The sequence below is a fragment of the Mastigoproctus giganteus genome, chromosome 7 (assembly GCF_048544385.1).
Source record: "Mastigoproctus giganteus isolate SK-2022 chromosome 7, ASM4854438v1, whole genome shotgun sequence".
NCBI classification, from domain to species: Eukaryota; Metazoa; Arthropoda; class Arachnida; order Uropygi; family Thelyphonidae; genus Mastigoproctus; species Mastigoproctus giganteus.
This window is the reverse complement of record NC_143581.1, coordinates 179,433,061-179,456,693: the sequence shown is the minus strand read 5'-3', so window position 1 is coordinate 179,456,693 and position 23,633 is coordinate 179,433,061. Positions and strand designations below refer to the sequence as shown.

At 36.8% G+C, this 23,633-nt stretch overlaps 1 protein-coding gene across 1 annotated transcript; it reads left to right on the top strand.

Moving 5' to 3' along the window:
- Positions 1-2,397: 2,397 nt before the first annotated feature.
- Positions 2,398-16,977, top strand: LOC150083364 (ribitol 5-phosphate transferase FKRP). Its single transcript, XM_090378486.1, has 2 exons — positions 2,398-3,423; positions 16,177-16,977. The coding sequence occupies exons 1-2, from the start codon at positions 2,629-2,631 to the stop codon at positions 16,975-16,977; spliced, it is 1,596 nt and encodes a 531-aa protein (XP_090234612.1). The 5' UTR covers positions 2,398-2,628.
- Positions 16,978-23,633: the final 6,656 nt, after the last annotated feature.

Sequence of the window (23,633 nt, the reverse complement as noted above, 5' to 3'; positions counted from 1 at the left end):
ATTGTTTAGGCTATCAACCTCCACCACAAGGGATGGCAGTCTGTTCCACCAACCAACCACCCGCTGGCTAAAGGCAAATTTCCGCACGTCTATCCTACATCTGTCTTTCCTCAATTTGAATTTATGCCCTCTCAGGTGATTTTTCTGAGCTAGAGGAAGAATCCCATCAGCATTGAGCATGCTTAAACCATTCAAGGCTTTATACACCTCTATCAGATCACCTCGCTGGTGCCTAGTCTCCAGACACTGTAATTTGCAAAACTTAAGCCTTTCTTCGTAAGAGCACCCCTTTGTTCCATTCACTAATCTTGTTGCCCTTCTCTGTACTCGTTCCAGCAGCTCTACATCCTTCTTGAAATGAGGCCTCCAGACCTGTATACAGTACTCTAGGTGTGGCCTGACCATTGCCTTATACAATGGTCATGTCTATGTGCTTGAATACAAGCTCAATAATATTACAGAAATTAAAGGTATACGTAAACCACCTGATTCCCCAAACTATATACAAACGCTGACTGGAGTGCATGCTGTCGAAGAGGTGTTGGATGTTATGTTGCAGTATGTCATTCCATGCCTGTTCATTTCAGCTCTCATTCTCAGGCTCGAAAGTGCAGGTATCTTATTTCAGTTCATTTCTCCCTCCAATCATCTCCCACACTTATTCGACTGGGAACAAATCTGGCGATGTTCGAGACCATGGGAAGATATTCGCGACTTGAAATGCCAATATGGTAATATTGGTGTTGTTTGGATGGCCATTATCGGGCAAAAACAGTGAATTGTCTATATTTGCCAAAAACGGGAAGACCACTGGGTTTGACATTTTGATTTCGGGCTGTCATACTGCCTGCCACGAACGAGAGTAATAAGAGTTGTTTTAGTATCAAATAGCGATAACCATTACACCTGGAGTTTACGTTGTGTGTATGTGTCTCGTACAGTGGAAAATGCCTCCCACGTTCATTTTTCTTACTGTATTCACCCAGATTGTAAGTAACTTCTGGTGTTTTGTTTCCTAGTGCAATACATTTCATTTAGAAGAATGAAAATCTAGTTGCCATTTTTCTAAACGTTTGTGCAACAGATCTAAGTCATTCTGGAGCAAAAATAGCCTGGTTGTTCTTGACAAGGCCTTGAATGAATTGAGCACGCTGAATTCTGATGGGATCCTTCCGCTTGTTCAGGTTACCAACCTAAGGGGGCATAAATTCAAATTAAGAAAAGACAGATGTAGAATTTACCCCCGGGGGCTCACATCTGGTGAGTATGGGCGTGGCACACCCAGGGTTCTGAGCTGGATATCACCATTCTTATCTTTCTTGGTGATTCCCTTCTACTTTTCTCTTTCTCTCTCTCTCTCTCTCTCTCTCTCTCTGGGTAAATTCAGAAATTTTTTTTTTTTTTGTCTGGTGCAGCATAAGCCTCAGGCTTCCTTGCACCACATGGCTAATAATAATAATAATAATAATAATAATAGATGTGCGGAAATTTGCCTTTAGCCAGCGGGTGGTTAATTGCTGTAACAAACTTCCGTCTCTCGTCGTGGAAGTTGATAGGTTAAATAAATTTAAGGAGGAACTGGACAGGCATTTGGAGGGAATGGTGTGATTTTTTTTTTTTTGGCTGATGCTGCATAAGCTCATACACTTGCTTTCTTGCATCACATCCGCTATTACTACTACTACATTAACCATCCTTCCTACCTTTAAATTACTAGGCAAACTTTGATAACTTCCCCTGTATTTCTCACCAGTTTCATTAAGGAAGATAAGAAACAGAAGCAGTCCCAACTTTGATCCCCGAGGGACTCCACTTGCTGTCATAGTCCACCCTGAGATATATCCATGTGTGACTACTGACTGTCTCCTATCTTTTAGTTAACTTGCGATTAGTATGACTCATTAAGTAACTAAGCTGTAAAAAATTGGAAGATAGGCCAACACGTTAATGTCGTATTAACAAAATGTTGTTTAAAACATGCTGGAGTTTGGTCATTTCTGAGGAATACGCCTTATATGTGACAACAAAAAAAAAAAAAAAAAAAAACAGGACACGCATATCGGTTATTCGTTAAGTTTGTTTTATTTTTGACTTATAGTGTAAATGAATACTGTACTCCACACATATATATTTATTTTTTAATAGTAATAATAATAATATAATTGTTATTTTATTTTGTTTGTTACTGTTTGTAGAAAAATGTTAGTGTTGATATTATTGAATGAAATTATTCGGTGAAGGAAGTATGTGCTTAGATAATTTGTAGCACAGAATAGATTTGTAGTATGGTCACTATGGTGTGCTTCCGTTTGTTTTTTTTTAGAAAAGTCTGGTTGTGGGATTTATTCGTGTTATATCTCTTACTGTTCGATGTTCTCGTGTACACGTTATTTTTTGAGTTCCGTAGGAAAAACATGAGAATATACAAAGTTTCGAATATATGTCGTGTAAATACTGATTAACTCTGAAGATGTTTGACTACATTTTTGGCACTTTACAGAAAAGTAGAAATGAATAGTTTAGCAAATCGTAGGAGTAAGATAAACAGCAGGACTGCTGCTTTTGTCAAAATATACTGCCAAACGAGGAAATGTAGCTAAGAAGTTCGTTTTTATATACCGTAAGAAGATGAGACGCATAATGTGGAAAACTGTATTGTTTAGTGCGTTTTTTATGAACTTTGTAGTCGTTATATTTATATGGTTGCATTTGGATAATCATTGTAATTGTGAACATGGCGAATTTAATGAATCGCCATCGGTCGAGTACTTGAGAGAAAGTTTTACTGCCAGTGAGGTACATGTGAAATCATTTAATAATACACACCTATTGCCTGCAAATTTAGCCAGGAAAATTTCAGATTCTGTTACGATTGTACTTAGAGAATTTGAATTCTTTGAAAATGACTTGATAGAAACACTGCAGTCCGTACTTAAAGTACTACCTCAAATTCGTATATATATTATTGTAGATAAGACGCCATACCCACCCTTACAGCTGTCAAAATTCTTCTCTAGTAAAAAGGTACAGTGTGTTACTCTGCATTCATCACTTGCTGAAGCAGTTAATATATCCAGAACTAAAGAGGTTATTACAACCCCATATGTACTATTTTTGCCTGATGCTGTAAGAATAACTGCAGTTTTTCAGCTAAATGAGATAATGAAACAATATTCTTCATATCCAGATCGTATCATTGCCGTGCCAGTCATTGGAGAAAAAACTAAGTGCATGAATCTTGATATAAATGTTAGACAGTGGACTATTCGTTATTCAAATAATTTATTTGATCATGAATGTGATGCATTAACTGGTAACCACTTGCTGTTTCTAAGCAAAGAACAGTTACTGCAGTTTGCTTATTTATTTATGCGTCCTTTCCCAGAAGCATTGTACATTCAGGCTGCTGTTAAAAATATCAAGGTGAGAATTGAAGTTGGATTCCAGAGTGAACTAATGAAATTATTTAACCTTCTGTTACTTGTTCCCTAAATGGGGAAATATGCTGGCATTGAATCTGTGAAATTCCATTTTTTTTTTAATTATTAAAAAAATTAGTTTAGCTTTTTTACTGAATTGAAAACAGTGTTCCATTAATTATGATTTTCTGAACTCAGTTCCAAAATATCAAACAAAAATAAACAAGAAAACAAGCTGATAATAAAGAATGTTTTATCAAATTTTTTAGAATTTTCAAGGTTACTCTTTGACCAAAATGAAATATAGGTGCTCATCTGGCAGTCCACATTTCTGTGAACTGTTTGTGTTAATTGGGAAAACCAAAGTGCTATGTTAACATTAAGTAGCCCTCACTGGTGTCTCATACCCTGTGAGAATGGGAGTTGAGTATAAGAAAGATAGATGCTTTTTTCTCCCTTGTCTTTTAAAAACTAAAGCAAGATATAAAGTAGATAAGAAAATAGACTAATGTGCTGAAACCTGTCTTCCATTTCTAATGCCTCCTGTGGATGCCTGTATCACTATCCAATGAGCCCTCTCCACAAGATGGGATACACTTAAGTAGAAAGAGTGCAAGAATATTTGCTGATGCTATCAAGTGTTTGGTGGGTCGGAAAACTGCAAGCTTGTGGAATACACAGACTAATAGATTAACAACACACAGAGGTGAAAGTGATTCTTGCACTGCTATTGGAATATGTAGCAGCGAGGAGAGCAAGATACTGTGGATTTCAAGGCATGTTATGGTCATCGTAGAATGAGGAAATATATGGGCTGTGTTAGAGTAACTAAGAGTAAGAACAGGTGAAGGTAGACTTGCATGTACACCAACACTAGGAGCATAGCAAATAAATGTGATGAATTTGAAGTGCTGGTCAAGTCGTCAAATACAGACATTGTGGGGATATTAGAGCAGGCCTGGTGTGCAAGTGAGGCACTTGCCACGGGTGCTGTCTAAAATAGGTGCTACGCCATTAATAAAATGTTTTACATATAACATTCAATATCAAATTTCTACTTTCTCTCTCTACCCATTTTACAACTCAAAATTGTGAAAATATGTCTAAATTTAGGAATTATTAATAAACTATTTTGTTAAACGCTTATTTTTTAATGGTTCTGTTGAGTGCAGATGCTTTTCTGTGGGGTGTGGGTAAATTTGCGAGTAATTTTTTCCAGGTTAATGCCGCAAACCGAAATGCTAAATGTGCTACTGCATATATATGTGTTAAGATACAATATGAATTAGGTGCCACAAATGCTAGCACTGTTCATATATCAGAGACGTGGTGTCTCTCAGATATAAAGTATTCAGAATTTGAATGTGGGGAGTACGATATATACAGAAAGGACAGGAGGGTGGGGGGAGAGGTTATGCTCTTAGTTGAGAAGCACATAAAATTTAAGGCAGTGCATGTCATCCTGTTGACACGGGTGGTCAGTGCAATGTTGAGTCAATTTGGTGTGACATAGCACTGGGAAAACAAAAATGAGAATAGTAGTGTTATTTGCCTAATGAATGTGATGAGAATATTGAACAACTATAAAATGAAATAGAGTGGTCTAGTAATTCAGATCATAATGGGCGATTTTAACTTTCCAGATATTGACTGGACTTGTGGGTTGGTTACTCAAGCACTCCTGAATTTTGGGATTTATTGGATGACTGTTTTCCTCTAGAAGCATGCTAGAGGGACAACAAGAGAGAGGGGGGGGGGTAGCAATATGCTTGATCTGATTATCAGCAGTGATTCTTCATGCATTAAGAATCAGCAGATGAAGGAATCACTAGTTGGCCGTGATCATGGTGTATTGATGTGTGATTTACTTAAAGATGTAACTAACATCAAGAGTAAAGGGATGGATTTTTACTTTCATAAAGGCAATTACAGTGGTCTTAGATAGTTTTTAAATTCTATGTCATGGAACCAACTGATGATGTGACCATCAGCAAAATCAAAATGGGAAGCATTCAAGGAAATAACCATAGAAGCTAGTAGTCTTTTCTTATCAATTAAGAAATACTGTTCAAGGCCTAGACCTAAATGGATGTGAGATGAACTAATGAGACTTGTTGCAGAGAAGAAATATGCATGGGATGCAAATAAATTATTAGGTGATACAGAAGCCCATGATAGATATAAACTAGTCTGTGATCAGGTCACTAATGATGTCAGCAAGCTGTAGCAGATTATGAGAAATCTGTTGCAAGGGATTCAAAGAAAAATAGCAAACTTCTTTTTATATGTAAACATTAGGCAGAAGAGGGGTGAATCACATAGGCCCATCTGATATTGATGGTTCTACTGTTGATGATTTGACTTGGCGCATTATAGTCTTAGATGCTAATGCGCCATAAAATCCTAAAACAAACAAACAAACAAACAAACTGTTGATGATCCTGCTGAGCTTGCTGACAAGTTGAATAAGTATTTTGCATCTACATTCACACACGAGGAATTCTTTATGGGAGTGTGGATGCCAGAAGTTTATCAAACTCTACCACGGAGCTAAATGATTTTGTAATAATTGAGAGGAAAGTGGAAGAGAAATTGCTGAAGTATAAGAAAGGCACTTGAGGGATGTTTCCAATTATATTAAGGGAGGCAGCAGAGAAAGTGAGCAAACCATTAGCCATAATTATGCACATATCCTTCTGTATTCAGTTCAAGTGCCCATCCACTGAAAAATATGCAAATGTATCCCCAATTCACAAAGGGGGATAAAAAGGTGACGTGAGTAATTACAGACCTTTTAGCCTAACTTTTGTTCCAGAGAAAATAATGGAGTCTGGTTAAAAAAGTAATGTAGAACCACCTAGACAGGAATGCATTTATACTGCACTCACAGCATGGATTCATTAAGAGGCAATCTTGTCTGACCTATCTGATTGCATACTATGATGCAGTAAATATAAGAAATAATTTTGACATCATATACTTGAACTTCTGCTGTATAAATTGTAACAGTGTGGCATTAAGGGCAAGTTACTGCTATGGATGAATGGGAGAAGGGGTGGTTATTAATGAATATTGCCCTTCATAGACTGTTATTAGCAGAGTTCCACAGGATCCAGTTCTGGTTATATTATTATTTTCTGTATATATTAATGATATTGATGAAGGTATATCAGGCTTAATGTCTATGTTTGCAGATGGTACTAAGGTGGTTAATGACAGTAATCATGATAAGCTACTGCAACAAGATCTAGAAAAAGTAGGCCGGCTGAGAAATGACAGTTAAAGTTGAAACAACAGTAAACATTGAAAAATGCAAGATGCTGCAAATGGGTGGCAGTAATCCGGATTAGCCTGTCAACTGTGTGGTATTACACTCAGGGTAGTGGAAAATGATAAAGACGGGGATAATTGTGCAGTCAGATATGAAGTTCTCTGACAGTGCAGACACTGTCAGGACAGCTGGTGGGGTTTTGTCAGTGATTTACAGAAATATTGCTAACAAGGATAATTATCCTGGTTAGGCTGCATCTTTAGTACTGCTTGCAGGCCTGATTTTAGGAAGGATATGGATTTGTTAGAACGGATGCAGAGAAGGGGGAACAAAAGGTTGGTCTTACCAAGAATCCTGTGGTATCCAGGAATCCTGTGGTATCCATGAGACAACCTACAACTCCATCATGAAGTGCGATGTCGATATCCGTAAGGATCTGTACGCCAACACAGTATTGTCTGGAGGCACTACAATGTACCCAGGTATTGCCGACAGGATGCAGAAGGAAATTACTGCTCTGGCTCCGAGCACAATGAAAATCAAGATCATTGCTCCACCAGAAAGAAAGTACTCCGTCTGGATTGGAGGTTCTATCTTGGCATCTCTCTCCACCTTCCAACAGATGTGGATTTCTAAGCAAGAGTACGACGAATCCGGACCAAGCATCGTCCACCGCAAGTGTTTCTAAATAACCATTTCACCGTTAACTCAAGGACTTCATGTGCGCCATCAATAAACCAGTGGCCGTTGGCTTCCAAAGAAAATATTGCCACTAACTGGACTGTGAAAGATGGCCAAACAACGCCTATGTTAGGCTTCACTGTGTTAATTGTGCTTCTAAAATCTTCAAGTTCTTTTATATTCATATTTATACAACAAAATTGTATTGTTTCAGCATTCTTTTTCGTTGCAGCACTTTGAATACTGTACAGATAAATCTAGCGTAAAGCACATTGTGAAAATATTTGTATTTATATTGTGTTGTATGCTATGTGGAATAACAGGTTTTGTTAGATGAGAAAAAAAAAAAAAAAAAAAAAAAAAAAAAGAAAGGCTTCATTTCTGTGAATCGCAGTGTCTGGAGACAAAGCACCTGCGAGGTATTCCGAATGAGGTGTTTAAGGCTTTGAATGGATTGATCAAGCATCATTGCTGATGGTATTCTCTCTCTTGATCAGTGTACACACATGACAAGGCATTAATTCAAATTGAGGAAGGACAGTTGCAGGCTCAATGTGTGGAAGTTTGTCTTCAATCAGTGGATGGTTGATTATTGGAGCAGACTTCCATCTGTTATTGTGAAAGTAGGTAGTTTGAATAAATTTAAGGAAGAACTAGACTCTTTTTTTTTTTGGCTGATGCTTTATAAGCTTGCTTTCTTGCATCGTTTGCCACTATTAATATTAACTGTGCTGCTTGGTGAAGAAAAGATGGATCGATAATTATGATTGTATGTTATTCTGAACAAGTTGTGTTAGCTAATTAGTAATAGCAAACGCATCAAAATCCCTTCCAGCTAGATCTATACAACTAGAAAAATGAACACAGCTGGAATTATGAACGCTAAAATCACCAAAAAAATATTACACTGTCATTAGGAAGCTAAACTAGAGAAATTTAATTTTCAAGAGAGGGGAATTTAAATGATTTTAATTGATTTGTTGAGTTACAAAAGTGAGAAAGACATCATATGAATTTGATGGAATGTGGTCAATAGATTTGGTGTCAAAGGAAATTGGAAAGAAGAGATTTTGGGTTTGGAAATATTAGTATTTCATATAGTGGAAGGAAGCCACAGGCTTATGCAGAACTGGCCAAAAAATATAACTAAATAAAACATAAAAAGATATGAAAATTAATAATAAAATAAAAAATAAATATAATAAATGCAGTAAACTCAATCTGTCATCCTCTGGAATTGAGCGGTACTGGATTTTAATATTTTCAGGTTAAGCAGTTTTAGGGGAGTACATTTTAATAAATATTAAACACAAACAAATGAATTTATTTACATCTGTAAACACTTATAATTACTACCTTGTCTTTCATTTGTTTTTAAAGGGAGCAGGATTTACACTGCATGGATAATATAATGGTCTTAATTCTCTCAGTGGATCAAACTTGCCTCTGTAATGAGTTGCCTGGTATTGCACTACTTTCAACAGATAGCGTTAGGTGTATTACAATTTTAAAAACTGTTTTCTTAGGGAGGTGGAACATGGAACAATTCTTTACAATTGTTTTGTCTTGTGTTGTTACTAGAGGCTACCTGTTATCTGATGAGGAACCAGTTAGTCCTGGAACAGGCAGTCATAATGGGTATCTTTTAAACGCATAGCCAGTTAACTTTTTGGTGAAGTTATTTACCCTCCTAATACATAGGCTGTACAGGAGTAAAACTGAATACATAATAATAATTGGTAGTAGTGCAATACCAGAGTGACTAATTGCAATGGAAAGTTTGTTCTGCTGAGAGAATTAAGACCATCGCATTACTTGTGCAGTTTAAATCCTAGCTGCAAAAACAGATTAAAGAACAAGATGAACCTGCAAGCATTGTATAAGGAAAGAAATGTCACTCTTTTCATCCATAGATCTTAAAGACAAATGTAATCATTGATACAAGTGCTGGATTACTTTCTTAATATTTTATCAGTTCTTAATATTTTATCAGATCTTATCAATTGGGTTGCCTGTATTTGGACTCTGAAGTCTCTGACAAAGAATATCAGAACTGACATGCACAAGTGGCACTTTTAAAGTGAGAACACCTGTAGAGTGAATAATTACAACAAATGACATGAAAGGTGACCGAGGATACTGATATGCTATTAGAAACTTCTTTGCTATTAGAAGTTTTGCCGTCCTAGGTTTGTTTCATTAGTTACACTAGTTGTGATCTGATACAGACAAGGTAAAATTTGAGGGTGAACGTGTGCTGTGAAGTGTTTTAGATAGGCTGTACATGTTGCCACTAAATAATCTATAAAAAGGTTTAACCTGTTAACATCAGTGGGATGGAGTCCATATATATATATATCTATCCATACATTAAAAAAGTTTTCTTCCTAGTGATATTTATTCAAGCCAATGGGAGAAGAGGGTGAGGCAATTATGTCACTACAAATCAATTAATTATTGACAACTGCCTCCATAATGTTCACCAACCTTGTGCGCATGATCCACTGTCTAACATTTGATGTTCCATTGTAATGTGTTTTGTGTATTAATGAATATTGTATATTTGTAAATACTGTAGTTTAGTATTTTGTAAATACAGTATTTTAAATATTTGTATAGTTTGTAAATATTTCAGTTAAATATTTTAGTCCTGCTCTTTTGGATGCAACAATATTCCTCATGTATTATGGAACCCAAAGCAAAAGGCCTTTTCCTAAGTAAACCTTATTTACCTATGTAAATGCAGGTAAATAATTCGGCCAATATTACATAGTGATATTGGCTGAAGTCCAGTAAAGTATACACTGGCAGGTACTTTGATGAAAGCGAGGAAGACAGCGATAATTGACAGGTGAAGGCACCTCCCTTTTCTGATTGTTTTGTGTCATTGATAAACACCCTACCTAAACACTTTAGGTAGAATGTTTATCCCTCCATGCTGCTGTTTTAAAATGGGAAAACGAGTTCCTGATTTAAAAACAGCAGTAAATGTGGGGAAAATCACCCTAGGCATATCAACCTAGGAGGACAGTGGGCGGGGAAAGCAGTAGCATCTGCCAATCACTGCTTTGTTCCTGTCCGTTTGTCGAAATATGGGAGTCACAATTTGTCAATCACTGCTTTCCCACTGTTTTGCTTGCTGCCATGTTGGAGGGTGTATACCATTCTGGAGTTTTACCATGATATTTATTCAACCTTGAGAATGCCGTGCACTACAAATGCACAGGTAAATAATTACATAGGTAATTTCCTGATTAGATATCTACCAGTGTGTTTCAACAGGTGTGTCTTTTACATAGAAGAGATTTGATTTACTCTGTATACCTCTATATTTTATGTAGAAAAGCGTGCATGGGGTGGGCGAGCAAAGTGAGCAGGGTAAAAACCCCCTAGTAAGTAATTAAAATTACTTTTTAGTTATTTTCTTGATAAAGTACCTTCATACTAAAAGGAAAGGAACACACTATTGCCGATATTTTTATTCCAGATTTGTAAGTGAGTGTACTGTTCTAAGCCACAAATTGTAAGCAATTAGCTGATGCTATATAACAGGGGTGGCCAACGAGTTGATTGCGGATTTAATTTCGGTTGATCACGATGAATTTTAAATATACAGTCATCCCTCGATTTGTGCACCTTGTGCAATGAAATTTTTGAGATGGTAGATCACGGCACATTTTGAAGGAAAAGATCGTATCACAAATTAAGTTGGCCACTCCTGCTATATAAGTTTGCTTTCTTATATCTTTTGCCATTACTAATGATAATATTAATACTACGTTGCTTGGCAAAATGTTTTTCACGAATATTTTATTGTGAACAGTGTTGCTGAAGGCAAATATTTGATATTATAGGCATCCTGGAGTGAAAATTCTGAGTATCCAATATAAATCGATTTAACACTTTACAGAGTTGCACATTATACAAATTATTTATGCCTATGAAAATACAGGTTGCAGCCACCTTAGTTCATTTCTGATTTTTGGCTTGCTCAGTGGGGTAGCCACATCTACAATACTCAGAATGGCAAGATATCATCGTTTAAATCAGTGGTGTCCAACCTTTTCCTCTACAGGGGCCATATTCAAAGTTAGATTTGTTTCGCAGGCCACACTGAGTGAGTGTTACATTTTCAATGAAGTGTGCTGCACATACACTTTGCACAGCCACCAAGGTCAAGCAGAAAGTGCCATAATTGGAATCCTGGGACATTTTGATAGCACCTTGTGTATACACACACACACACACACACACACATACTTCTGCTTGGACATGCATATATTTGATACAAAACATAGATAAAAGAAACAGAATTCTTGACACCTACATATGGCTTTGTAACTTCAACACTCTCACATATACACCACAACGAGTGCCACAGTCTGTTAAATTCATTTATTTCACTTATTTTAGTGTTGAATCTACACGGTTCTTGAAATAATTAACAAAATTTAAAATGTTGTTTTAATTTACTTTCTGCATGGGCCGTATAAAAATTATTCGGGCCATATTCGGCCTGTGGGCCGTTGGTTGGACACCACTGGTTTAGATGATTCTTTGAGGTGGCGGGCCATTAGATGACTTGAAGCCGGGCAGTCCTGGGTGGAGATGGCACATTGGCTTAATGCTGCAGCATCCAACTTTTTTTGACTCTCGAACTCCTTTCAGCATAATATTTTTATCACGAACCACTAAGCCTATATTCTCTGAAATCATATAATAGTTCTGAATTTTAATTATAAAATATTTCCAGTACTATGTTTTTATAAGCGATATTGTGTAATAATATAAAATTATTATTAAGTACCTGTACATGACAATGGTCTTTGAGAATGAAAAAAAATTTAGTATGGAAAACCTATTTATGTAACACAGTATACTGTAAGATAGCAAACTAATTATAAGGAATTGTGTGAGATGTGTTGTTGGAATTGTTGGCAATTCTTTACTTTATATTTAATTTTATTTTACTTTATTCTATCTTTGTTTATTATTAGTTGCAATTTTTATAACCCTTTTACCACAGCCGAATGGTGCGATACATATCGGCACGTTCGCACCCAGTCCCTCCCACTAACATCCTGTCGTGCTTGCTTGCTATGAAAGGGCACGTGACCCAAACCACAACTAAATATAAATTTTGAACTGAACTGCATAAATTAATATTAAACTATTCTGTAATTTACAAAAATATACCTATGTAAATGTAAGCAGACTCCATTATAGAATTTTTAGTGGAAACCCCCTGGAACACTTTTGCAAACCCCCTGGGGGTTTGCAAACTACCTTTTGGGAACCACTGGCTTAAAGTATCACACAGTGCCATCTTGGTACTATGGAAGCAGTTTCAGGAGACAGGAACCATTACAGGAAGAGCTGGCCACAGGTGAAAACATTTCCAACCAGACTGTGTTAAGAAGGCTCAATTCAGTTGGACTCTATGCAAGGAAGCCAGTGGTTTGTATCCCATTAACCCCAAACCACCACAGAGCTCGTAAAATCTGGTGCCATGAGCATATGATTTGGAACCCTGACAAACTGGGTACAGTTCTGTTCTCTGATGAGTCCTGTTTTAGCTTACAAATGGATTCTAGACGTTATTTCTAGAGGTGTTCTTGTGTGCGGCAGAATAATGATCAACAGCCGTACCCCTCTTTATGTTTTTTATAGGAGTACCATAACTGCACAGAGGTACTGAGAACAGATTCTGGAACCCTATGTGCGAGTTTTAAGAGGTGCAGTTGGCTCAGATTTTCTTTTCATGCATGTCAGAATTTCGACACCAGTTTTGATAGAGCTCGTTGAAACTGGTGCCATGAACATGTGACTTGGAGCCCTGACAAACTGGGAGACAGTTCTGTTCTCTGAATAGTCCTATTTTAGCTTACAAACAGATCTAGATGTTATTTCATCAGGAGACAATGAGGAATATGGTACCAACTTTCCAACATCAGAGAAAGGGACAATTACGGTAGAGGTGGTGTTCTCTTGCTGGACAGAATAATGATCAGTGGCTGCATCCTTCTTCATGTTTTTGATAGAGGTACCATAACTGTGAAGAGGTGCCGAGAACAGATTGTCGAACCCTATGCATGACATTTTAGGGGTTGCGGTTGGCCCAGATTTTCTTTTCATACGCGACAATGCCTCTGCACATAGAGTTCAAGGAGTGGAAGATTATCTTGAAACTGAAGATGTCGAATGAGTGACATGGCCAGCACAATCATCAGACTTAAATGCAATTGGCATTGCATTGCACGTCGACAGCCAACTCCTTGGTCACGTGGTTGAGCTAAGGTCTGTGCTGGTGGGAGAATGGGATTCATTGCCACAGAATCGTATAGATTCCCTTATATTGGGCTTGTTTAGCCATTGGAGGGGATTATACACTGTACTGATGTCATGTGATCATATTTTTGAGCATCTTGTATCGATTTCTGTTATGCAACCTTTTTTGCTATGTATATAAAGTGCTTAGCATCATAATACACAGCCATTTCTGAATAAACAGAAAATTTTTAAGGTGGCATCGTTTTAGGTTATATCTCATATTGTGAATGCCTTCACAACGAGTTGCCATGATATTGCACTACTTCGAATAAGTAACGCTTCACCTAAGGAGAAGACTAGTGTTACTTATTCTCAGATAGGTACCACCACCCAGACAGCACTGTTTCAGGGCTATTTGGCCCTTCGTCAGTGAGTGGGTAGGTACCCAAGTGATGCAATGATGGCAAAAACAGTTATGAAGTATAACTCCACAATATGAGAGATGCCTGATGGTGTATGATGTATTTAGACTAAGGCGCATTTAGGGCTAGAGCCTCAAGCTGCGAACAAATTTAGACTATGTATATAAAGTGCTTAGCATCATAATACACAGCCATTTCTGAATAAACAGAAAATTTTTAAGGTGGCATCGTTTTAGGTTATATCTCATATTGTGAATGCCTTCACAACGAGTTGCCATGATATTGCACTACTTCGAATAAGTAACGCTTCACCTAAGGAGAAGACTAGTGTTACTTATTCTCAGATAGGTACCACCACCCAGACAGCACTGTTTCAGGGCTATTTGGCCCTTCGTCAGTGAGTGGGTAGGTACCCAAGTGATGCAATGATGGCAAAAACAGTTATGAAGTATAACTCCACAATATGAGAGATGCCTGATGGTGTATGATGTATTTAGACTAAGGCGCATTTAGGGCTAGAGCCTCAAGCTGCGAACAAATTTAGACTATGTATATAAAGTGCTTAGCATCATAATACACAGCCATTTCTGAATAAACAGAAAATTTTAAGGTGGCATCGTTTTAGGTTATATCTCATATTGTGAATGCCTTCACAACGAGTTGCCATGATATTGCACTACTTCGAATAAGTAATGCTTCACCTAAGGAGAAGACTAGTGTTACTTATTCTCAGATAGGTACCACCACCCAGACAGCACTGTTTCAGGGCTATTTGGCCCTTCGTCAGTGAGTGGGTAGGTACCCAAGTGATGCAATGATGGCAAAAACAGTTATGAAGTATAACTCCACATCTGAGAATAAGTAACACTAGTCTTCTCCTTAGGTGAAGCGTTACTTATTCGAAGTAGTGCAATATCATGGCAACTCGTTGTGAGGGCATTCACAATATGAGATATAACCTAAAACGATGCCACCTTAAAAATTTTCTGTTTATTCAGAAATGGCTGTGTATTATGATGCTAAGCACTTTATATACATAGTCTAAATTTGTTCGCAGCTTGAGGCTCTAGCCCTAAATGCGCCTTAGTCTAAATACATCATACACCATCAGGCATCTCTCATATTGTGGAGTTATACTTCATAACTGTTTTTGCCATCATTGCATCACTTGGGTACCTACCCACTCACTGACGAAGGGCCAAATAGCCCTGAAACAGTGCTGTCTGGGTGGTGGTACCTATCTGAGAATAAGTAACACTAGTCTTCTCCTTAGGTGAAGCGTTACTTATTCGAAGTAGTGCAATATCATGGCAACTCGTTGTGAAGGCATTCACAATATGAGATATAACCTAAAACGATGCCACCTTAAAAATTTTCTGTTTATTCAGAAATGGCTGTGTATTATGATGCTAAGCACTTTATATACATAGTCTAAATTTGTTCGCAGCTTGAGGCTCTAGCCCTAAATGCGCCTTAGTCTAAATGCAACCTTTTTTGGTATTTCTTATTCATTCCCTATAAATGTCCCTTTGGGGCCCTGGTAGCCATGTTAGCAAAAGCACAAGGCTGTACTGAGTAGAGTGTGCATGGTTTGAGACCAGCTGTCAGTAGTCTTGGATTTCCTCCTTAGTAACTTGAGTTAGTCAGTCTCAAGGCCGGGTGCTATTAGCAAGTCAAATCCAAGGATCCTGACTAGAAATGCATTTGAAATAAATAAATGTTCCTTATACCTGTCTGAATTTTTTTGCTATCTTCTTATTTCATTGTTATTCTATGGTACGTCACCATACCAAATTTTGTCCCACTTCGTCTCAAGCTACACGAGTTACACCACGTTTTCCTTGGGTTCTGTTAATTTTGTCGAGCAATGTATTATTAGTAATAAAGATTATCAAATTTTAGTCCTCATTCAGTTATTTTACCACAGTAATAAGTCAGAACTTGAACAAATAATTTTTATATTCATCCCATGCATGCATGGAACTTTCTTTTCTCTTATTAATTTGATCAATTCAGTTTAGGTAGCTGTTTCTTTAAATTAGAAATGAAAATTTGTTAGATCCAGTGTCACAAATTTGCACATTGATTTATTATTATTTTTTTTTAATTTCAGATCCGTGTGTTAAAAGACTACTTCTTTCAGCAAGGTAAGACACTATATTTAGATCCTCATAATAAGTGGAAACATAATACACTTGACCAACAGAGAAGAGAGCACCTATATCATGATTTTGGAATTAAAAAAGTAATAAAGCCAGACGGTACAGTTGAATGGTATGGGTGTAACAAAAATACTCCTCGATGCTTTGACACCGTCATAAATGATATGCCAGAATATTTGTATGATGGTCACTGGACACCTCCTTGCTGCTTAGAGAATCTGAGAGAAACAGCCCGTCATGTTTTTGCCATTTTGGACAAGTGTAATGTAAGATATTGGCTAGAGGGTGGTAGTTTATTAGGAGCTGCTCGTAATGGTGATATTATACCTTGGGATTATGATGTTGACATTGGAATATATAAAGAAGATATTCAGAAATGTGAATGGTTGAAAAATGCAGAAAAGCAAACAATTGTTGATAGTCAGCAGTTTGTTTGGGAAAAGGCAAGAGAAGGGGACTTCATTCGGGTTCAGTTCAGCCAGACTAATCACTTACACGTTGATATTTTTCCTTTTTACTCTCGGAATGGTATTATGACAAAAAATACATGGTTTACAAATCATAGACAAGACATGGAATTTCCTGAACATTATTTAAATCCTCTTGCTAAAATGAAATTTGTTGGTGTTCTGACATCAGTGCCTAATAATGTTAAAAGTTTTTTGGAATTGAAATTTGGAAAAAGTGTTCTTGAAAATCCGCAGTATCCAGTTCCAGAAGTCCTTCCTTTCTCATATAAAAATTATAGTTAAGATACTTATTGATGTGTATTATATCTGATTGTCTTATAGGCAGCTGGAATGGTTTTAAGTATGACAGTGATGTGTGGCAGGGGGTTGTTTGTAAAATAAGCCATCTTGTGAGGGGGGAATTTTCTCTCATCCTCAGTCTATCTATGATTGACCTTTTAGTAATAATAAATAGCAAAACCTTTTTAAATACGCCACTGTTTTGCTTGAACCTCTCTAGAACAGCTTTTTCTAAAATGTACTCTGAGGATTCATTGTGAATCTGCAGTGATTGGAGTTTGGCTTGACAAGTTTTGGCTCTAGAAAGTTGAAATTTATTTGTGAATGAAACTTTATGAGAAGAGTAGTGTTCAAAGTCAGCATCAAGAAAACTTATCAAATACATTCTTGAGTAAATTTTTTTTAAACTATAATATATATATATATATATATATATATATATATATATATATTATTTTTTTATTCTGATCTCAAAAATAAACTTGCCATTCAAGATCCACCAGTACTCAGTTATCTTTACCCCACAGGTAGGATATTTCTCACAAGTTATCAAAATATCATTAATTAAAATAAGCTATTAATGTAGAAGATTACCATATAATGTGTTAATATCTGCAAAGCTTTAAAAAAACTTATCAAATACATTCTTGGATAAATTTTTTCTAAACTATAATATATATATATATATATATATTATTTTATTATTCTGATCTCAAAAATAATCTTGCCATTCAAGATCCACCAGTACTCAGTTATTGTTACCCCACAGGTAGGATATTTCTCACAAGTTATCAAAATATCATTAATTAAAATAAGCTATTAATGTAGAAGATTACCATATAATGTGTTAATATCTGCAAAGGGTGCAATGATTAGACATTTGTTGCTTGCTGTTTCTTTTATTGTTACCCACTCAGTTAATGAAGGGATCATTTAAAAGTGCAATGTGAATTCTATTGAGGTTTTTATTAAATTATGCCATATATGTTAAAAAAGAAATATTACAGGAAAAAGGAAATTAGTATAAATTGCAGGTGCTTAAAATTAAAATTGCATTATGTACAAAAAGCGTGGTGTACAAGTTACCAGGAACCAAAATAAAGACAATCACTTGGAACTTGTTTTTTTTTTTTTTTTTTAAGCTTTGAAAGAATGGCGAAATAATTCTTTGATCTTATTGGCATCATATAAACACTCACTCACTTTCAACTCCTTATTTCAGTAACTATGAATATTTTTGTTTTAACCCTTTCAGCAGTGAGTTTTCCTCACATGGGTTCCCCCTTCCCTACAGCAGACTTTCTGCTTGCAGTGGGCTCCACAGAGTGAGGTTTTCTGTGGAATTTTGAAATTGTATAAAAATGAAAACTTTGTACATAATTGCCTTTAAATATTAATGTGTTCTGATTTTGACTTTATTGTACAACAGAAGTAAAATTACATTAACCAACACAATTTTTAAGAACTTAAATGCTGTTTTTAACCAATTTTTATGTGTAGATTTTGAAAATCACCATGATAGTTTCACATCACATCACAGTTATTAAATATAGAGGGAGTTACGTTTGACCTGTGCGAGGTACGTTTAATCAGACAAGATGAGTTGAACGGTTTGGTTCGAGACTTAAATTTGCCGAAAGAACAAGCTGAACTGTTAAGTTCTAGGTTACAGCAGTGGAATATACTCGCAGCAGGAACAAAGATTTCAGTGTTTCGAAAAAGACACGAAAAGTTTTTGAAATATTTTGCTACAGAGGACAGTATATGTTTTTGCAAAGACACCATTGGACTTCTGAAAGAACTAGGTGTCGTGCACAAGTCAGATGAATGGCATTTATTCATAGATGCCTCAAAATTAAGTTTAAAAGCAGTTTTGCTTCATAATGGTAACGAATTTCCATCACTTCTTGTGTTTCATTCAGTTGGACTTAAAAAAAGTCACAAAAGCATATCTAAGGTTCTACATGCTATAAAATATCAGGATTATGGTTGGAACATATGTAGTGATATGTTTCAACCATATCACTACATATGTATAGTGAGATGTAGTGAACATATGTATTGGTTTTCAGGGGGGTTTCACAAAATATTATTGTTTTTTGTGTTTGTGGGACAGCCGTGCGACAGAAGAACATTGTTTTGCAACGTTAGGACAAGCGGGATGAGTTCATACCAGGACAATGTAATGTAAAATATATTCCTTTAGTGCAATCAAACAAGGTTCTTCTTTCGCCCCTGCACATCAGACTTGGATTGATGAAAAATTTCATGAAGAGACTAGATAAATAAGGGAACTGATTTGCTTACTTGAGAAGTGTTTCCTAATTATATATGCTAAACTTAAGGAATTTTCGTAGGACCTCAAATTAGGAAACTCCTAAAGATTGATGTGTTTGAAGCCCAATTAAAGGAGGTTGAATTGGCAGCTTGGCGATCATTTAAGGCAGTAGTACATGGTTTTTTGGGTAATAGGAAAGAAGAAAATTATGAAATGGTGTCTAATTTACTCAAGTGCTACAAAAACATCGAATGTCACTGAAAATTTATTTTCTTCATTCCCAGAATTTCCCCCCCAAAATCTGGGAGATGTGAGTAATGAACAAGGGAGGCATTTTCATCAAGATATTTCCTCATTGGAAAAGCGGTACCAAGGTTGCTAGGATCCTGTAACGATGAGGAATTACTGCTGGTTCCTTGTGAGAAGACAGTTATGGATATGCTATTATATATTATTGAAATATAATGAAGTTAAATGAGTATAGAGAACATATAATATTTTTTTACACTTGTATTACAAACTTGAATTATACATATACACTGATGAGCCAAGACATTATGACCAGCGAGTCGTTATGCAAATCGGAGAAACTGCAGCTGAACTACAGTGTGTGCGCTGGTCGGGACACGGTATAAAAAACACCTAATACTGAGTTCTGTTAATCAGTGTTACTCTTGTTCTTCAGATGGGAAAGGCAGCGGACTGAAGTGAGTTTGACAAAGGCCAAATTTTAATGGCCAGATGACTGGGTCAGAGCATATCCGAAACGGTACGGCTGGTGGGGTGCACACGGTCAGCCGTGGTTAGTACCTACTGAAAGCAGTCCAAGGAGGGAAAACCCACGAACTGCTGGCAAGTTGTTGGATGACTACGACTCATTGATGCTCGAGGTGAGCAAAGGCTCTCCTGGATGGTACGTGGCAACAGAAGGGCCGCTGTGGCACAACTCGCCGGTAATTGGAATGCTGGTGACGGGAGTAATGTGTCACAACACACAGTACATAGAACCCTGCTGAAAATGGGGCTCCGTAGCTGCAGGCCACTCTAAGTGCCCGTGCTAACAACGGTTCACCGGTGACAGCGCCTACAATTGGCACGCGAGCATTGAAACTGGACCTTGAGTGATTGGAAGAAGGTCATCTGGTCTGATGAATCACGTTTCCTGTTGCACCATGTGAATGGCCGGGTACGTGTGCGTCGTTTACCTGGGGAAGTAATGGAACCTGGATGCACCGTGGGACGAAAACAAGCCAGAGGCAGCAATGTCATGTTTGGGCGATGTTCTGCTGGGTTACCCTGGGTCCAGTCATCCATGTGCCGGGCACTCTGACATCTGCCACCTACCTAAACATCATTTCTGACCAGGTACACCCTTTCATGGCAACAGTCTTCCCCTCTGGCGGTGCCGTTTTTCAGCAGGATAATGCGCCATGCCACACCATCCAGATTGTTCGAGACTGGTTCGTGGAACATGAGTAAGACTTCCAGATATTGCCCTGGCCTTCATCGAGCATCTGTGGTTTATGTTGGAACAGCAACTCCGATCTGTGGCGTCTCAAACACGCACCTTAAAGGAGTTAAACGATCTGCTGGTTACGTGTTGGTACCAGATACCACAAGATATTTAGAAATCTTGTAGCGTCCATGCCTCACCGGGTACGAGCTGTTTTGGCTGCACGTGAAGGACTAACATCATATTAGGTAGGTGGTCATAATGTTTTGGCTCATCGGTGTATATTCCTCTATTTTAACATTAAACGTTGGTACATCTTTTGATGTAGACATGATAGAGACTTTATTTAGTGATTTTCGGAATCAGTGTGTTTATTTCCTCCAGAATCACATATTTTCATTGTGGAGGTATGAAAAAATATATTTTTTGTTGGCTAGTGTTATTATTGAAAATCAAATCGGAATTAAAAAAAAAAAAAATTCTAAAATTCATAAAATTTCATAACCTGTTGTTGCTTTTTTTTTTATTTAATAATATCCTCTACATCTGTTTATTTATTACTTGATATGGCTTTATCAAATTTTGCATCTGAATTTCTATGAAAATTTTCCTTTTGAACTTTTGTAAGTCCAAATTAGGCAACTGAGGTCAACAGATACTATTGCTATCTGTACTAGGGTACTTTGAGGGTAGACAGACACTTTCGTCGTGGCGCCAAAATGTACTGGGCTTATTCAGTTGTATTTATTTGATTGAGTTTCCCTCCGTAATCAGTACTCCTCGAACATTTGTTATGGCCTTATCTGTGTGGCTTGATTTAGGACCAGGTCTCGTATACCCTCAACATAAGAGAGAGAAGAGTAACTCATCTTCCCCTTATGCCGCAGTTTGGACCTGCTGTGTTGTGTAACTAAGGAGGAATTTAATGAAAATTACTTTCCATTCCTAGCGCAATAACATTTATTGAACTTAATCAATTCAGGTGATTAGTGATGTGTTCTGGAGTTCAGCAATGAGGCGAAAATTCAACATAACAGTCATTTATTAATATATATATATATAAAAACACATTACAAAGGAAAAATACACATACATATATCACTCTCGTTCCCATAATATTCTTCTTCTTCTCATTAAAGTTATTAGATTTAAAAGTTATTACAGTTTCACTTATACCATTTTAGCATTATAATGATTTAGTATTACTATGATTCCTTATAGTTACACTCCTTTTACAAAGGGTCATACAGTTAATATAACAATATATAGTATCTGAATACATGTATATATATGTGGCTATTGTCCTTGCTAAATATCAACTGGATATCAACATCTCTTTCTCCATATGCCCCTCTGTTTAATATTTAAAACATTTAGTATTTAAGACATTTAATAGTTAAAAGTGCATACATTGGATTATCAAGCTTTTACGTTAACCAGTTAATATTCATGATACTACACTACTGTACCGCGACATATAATGCATCTCATGTATAACATTCATAAAAACATAGAAAGGAATAGTTTAGAAAGGAATCATCTTTTATAGCTAGGTCCATCTGCTGTTTCATTAGAATAATCTATCACTTTCATACAACATGATAAAGCATTTCAGCTTACCGTTTTACTGTATCTTCTCTCTTGCTTCTTTGAGCCTCCTCCTTCTAGGGTGCTTCTCTCTGCTTCCTTTTTTTCTGGCTGGAACTACTTGCTTCCTTCAATACGATTCGCACTGGCACTATTTTTATTAGTATTTTCACTACAACCAAAAGAATCACGACTTTCCAAATTTTCTAACTAGCTCTATCTGTATTTTACTTATCTGCCTATATTCTCTATATCTGCCTATCTCGTCTATCTATGTCTGTATATCGTCTATACTCTTCTCTCCTCTGTCGCTTATGCTTCTACTCTGCTTTTATATCAGGGTCAAATCCTTTTGTGGTTCTTTCCACTGCTCATCTCATTGGATGTTCCAGTTCCAAGGCCAAAATCTCAGATGGTCCGTATATCATGTCATGGCCAAAGAATCTGTTGACTCATCTTCTAAACCTCTTAACAAGCAACGAACCCTAAGTACGTCATGATTTTTATGGTCGGTAAGGAGGCGCTTCTGTCGTGGATGCTACTCTTGACCATCTTTGGACAAGCGAGATTGTTACCCAATATCAAGATCATTCAGAAAGAGCTCAAAGTATTTACTGTTTATGCGGGAAGCGACTATTCTTCCCCTGCTGTAGTATCATCTCATACTTGCGGAGCGCTTGTATGTTTACAAGGGAAGACAGTTTCCCTTGACCTTTCTGCCCTTACAACGGAAGTTTACCGCTGTACTGTACATGGTTCCTTCTATGCTAGTTACAAGTGGGTGGGCTTTCCTTAAAGTTTTTAATAATATTTTACTCCAATTTTCGAATAATAATTACTTGATTCTACTGGTTTCCGTCCTTGTTGATGGTGTAACAGTTTTATGAATTACAACACAATCAAATGGATATCAGCAATTTGGGAAACCAGACTAATACTGATTTTATCAATTACTAAAGATATGATTTATCCAAAAAGAGAAAGGTGGGATTTTACCACTCGTAACATATCTTCTCTGATTTTCAAAGCTATTTTCATGATGCGATTTATTCCAAATTTGCCTGCAGTTGGAAATACAGAGAACAAATGGCAGCATGTAATAGAAAAATTTCAAGATAATTGGTATATTAGTGGGCACATTGTATGACCTTCAAAACATAGATCCGAGGAGCCCACATGTGAAATGCAGGTTTATGTATGTATTCCCCCTAGCCTATGCATAAAAAAGTAAATTGACTTATATACTCTTGAAAGGGTTAATAATCAAAAGGAAATGTATCATTTCTGCTGAAGTAAACTGTAGGTGTTGCCGCGAGGCAATTGCCTTGCCTACCTACAAGG

Coding starts and splice junctions, on each gene's coding strand:
- LOC150083364 (XM_090378486.1), top strand. CDS start 2,629: ATGAGACGCATAATGTGGAAAACTGTATTGTTTAGTGCGTTTTTTATG. Junction 3,424..16,176: donor CTGCTGTTAAAAATATCAAG/GTGAGAATTGAA, acceptor TTTTAATTTCAG/ATCCGTGTGTTAAAAGACTA.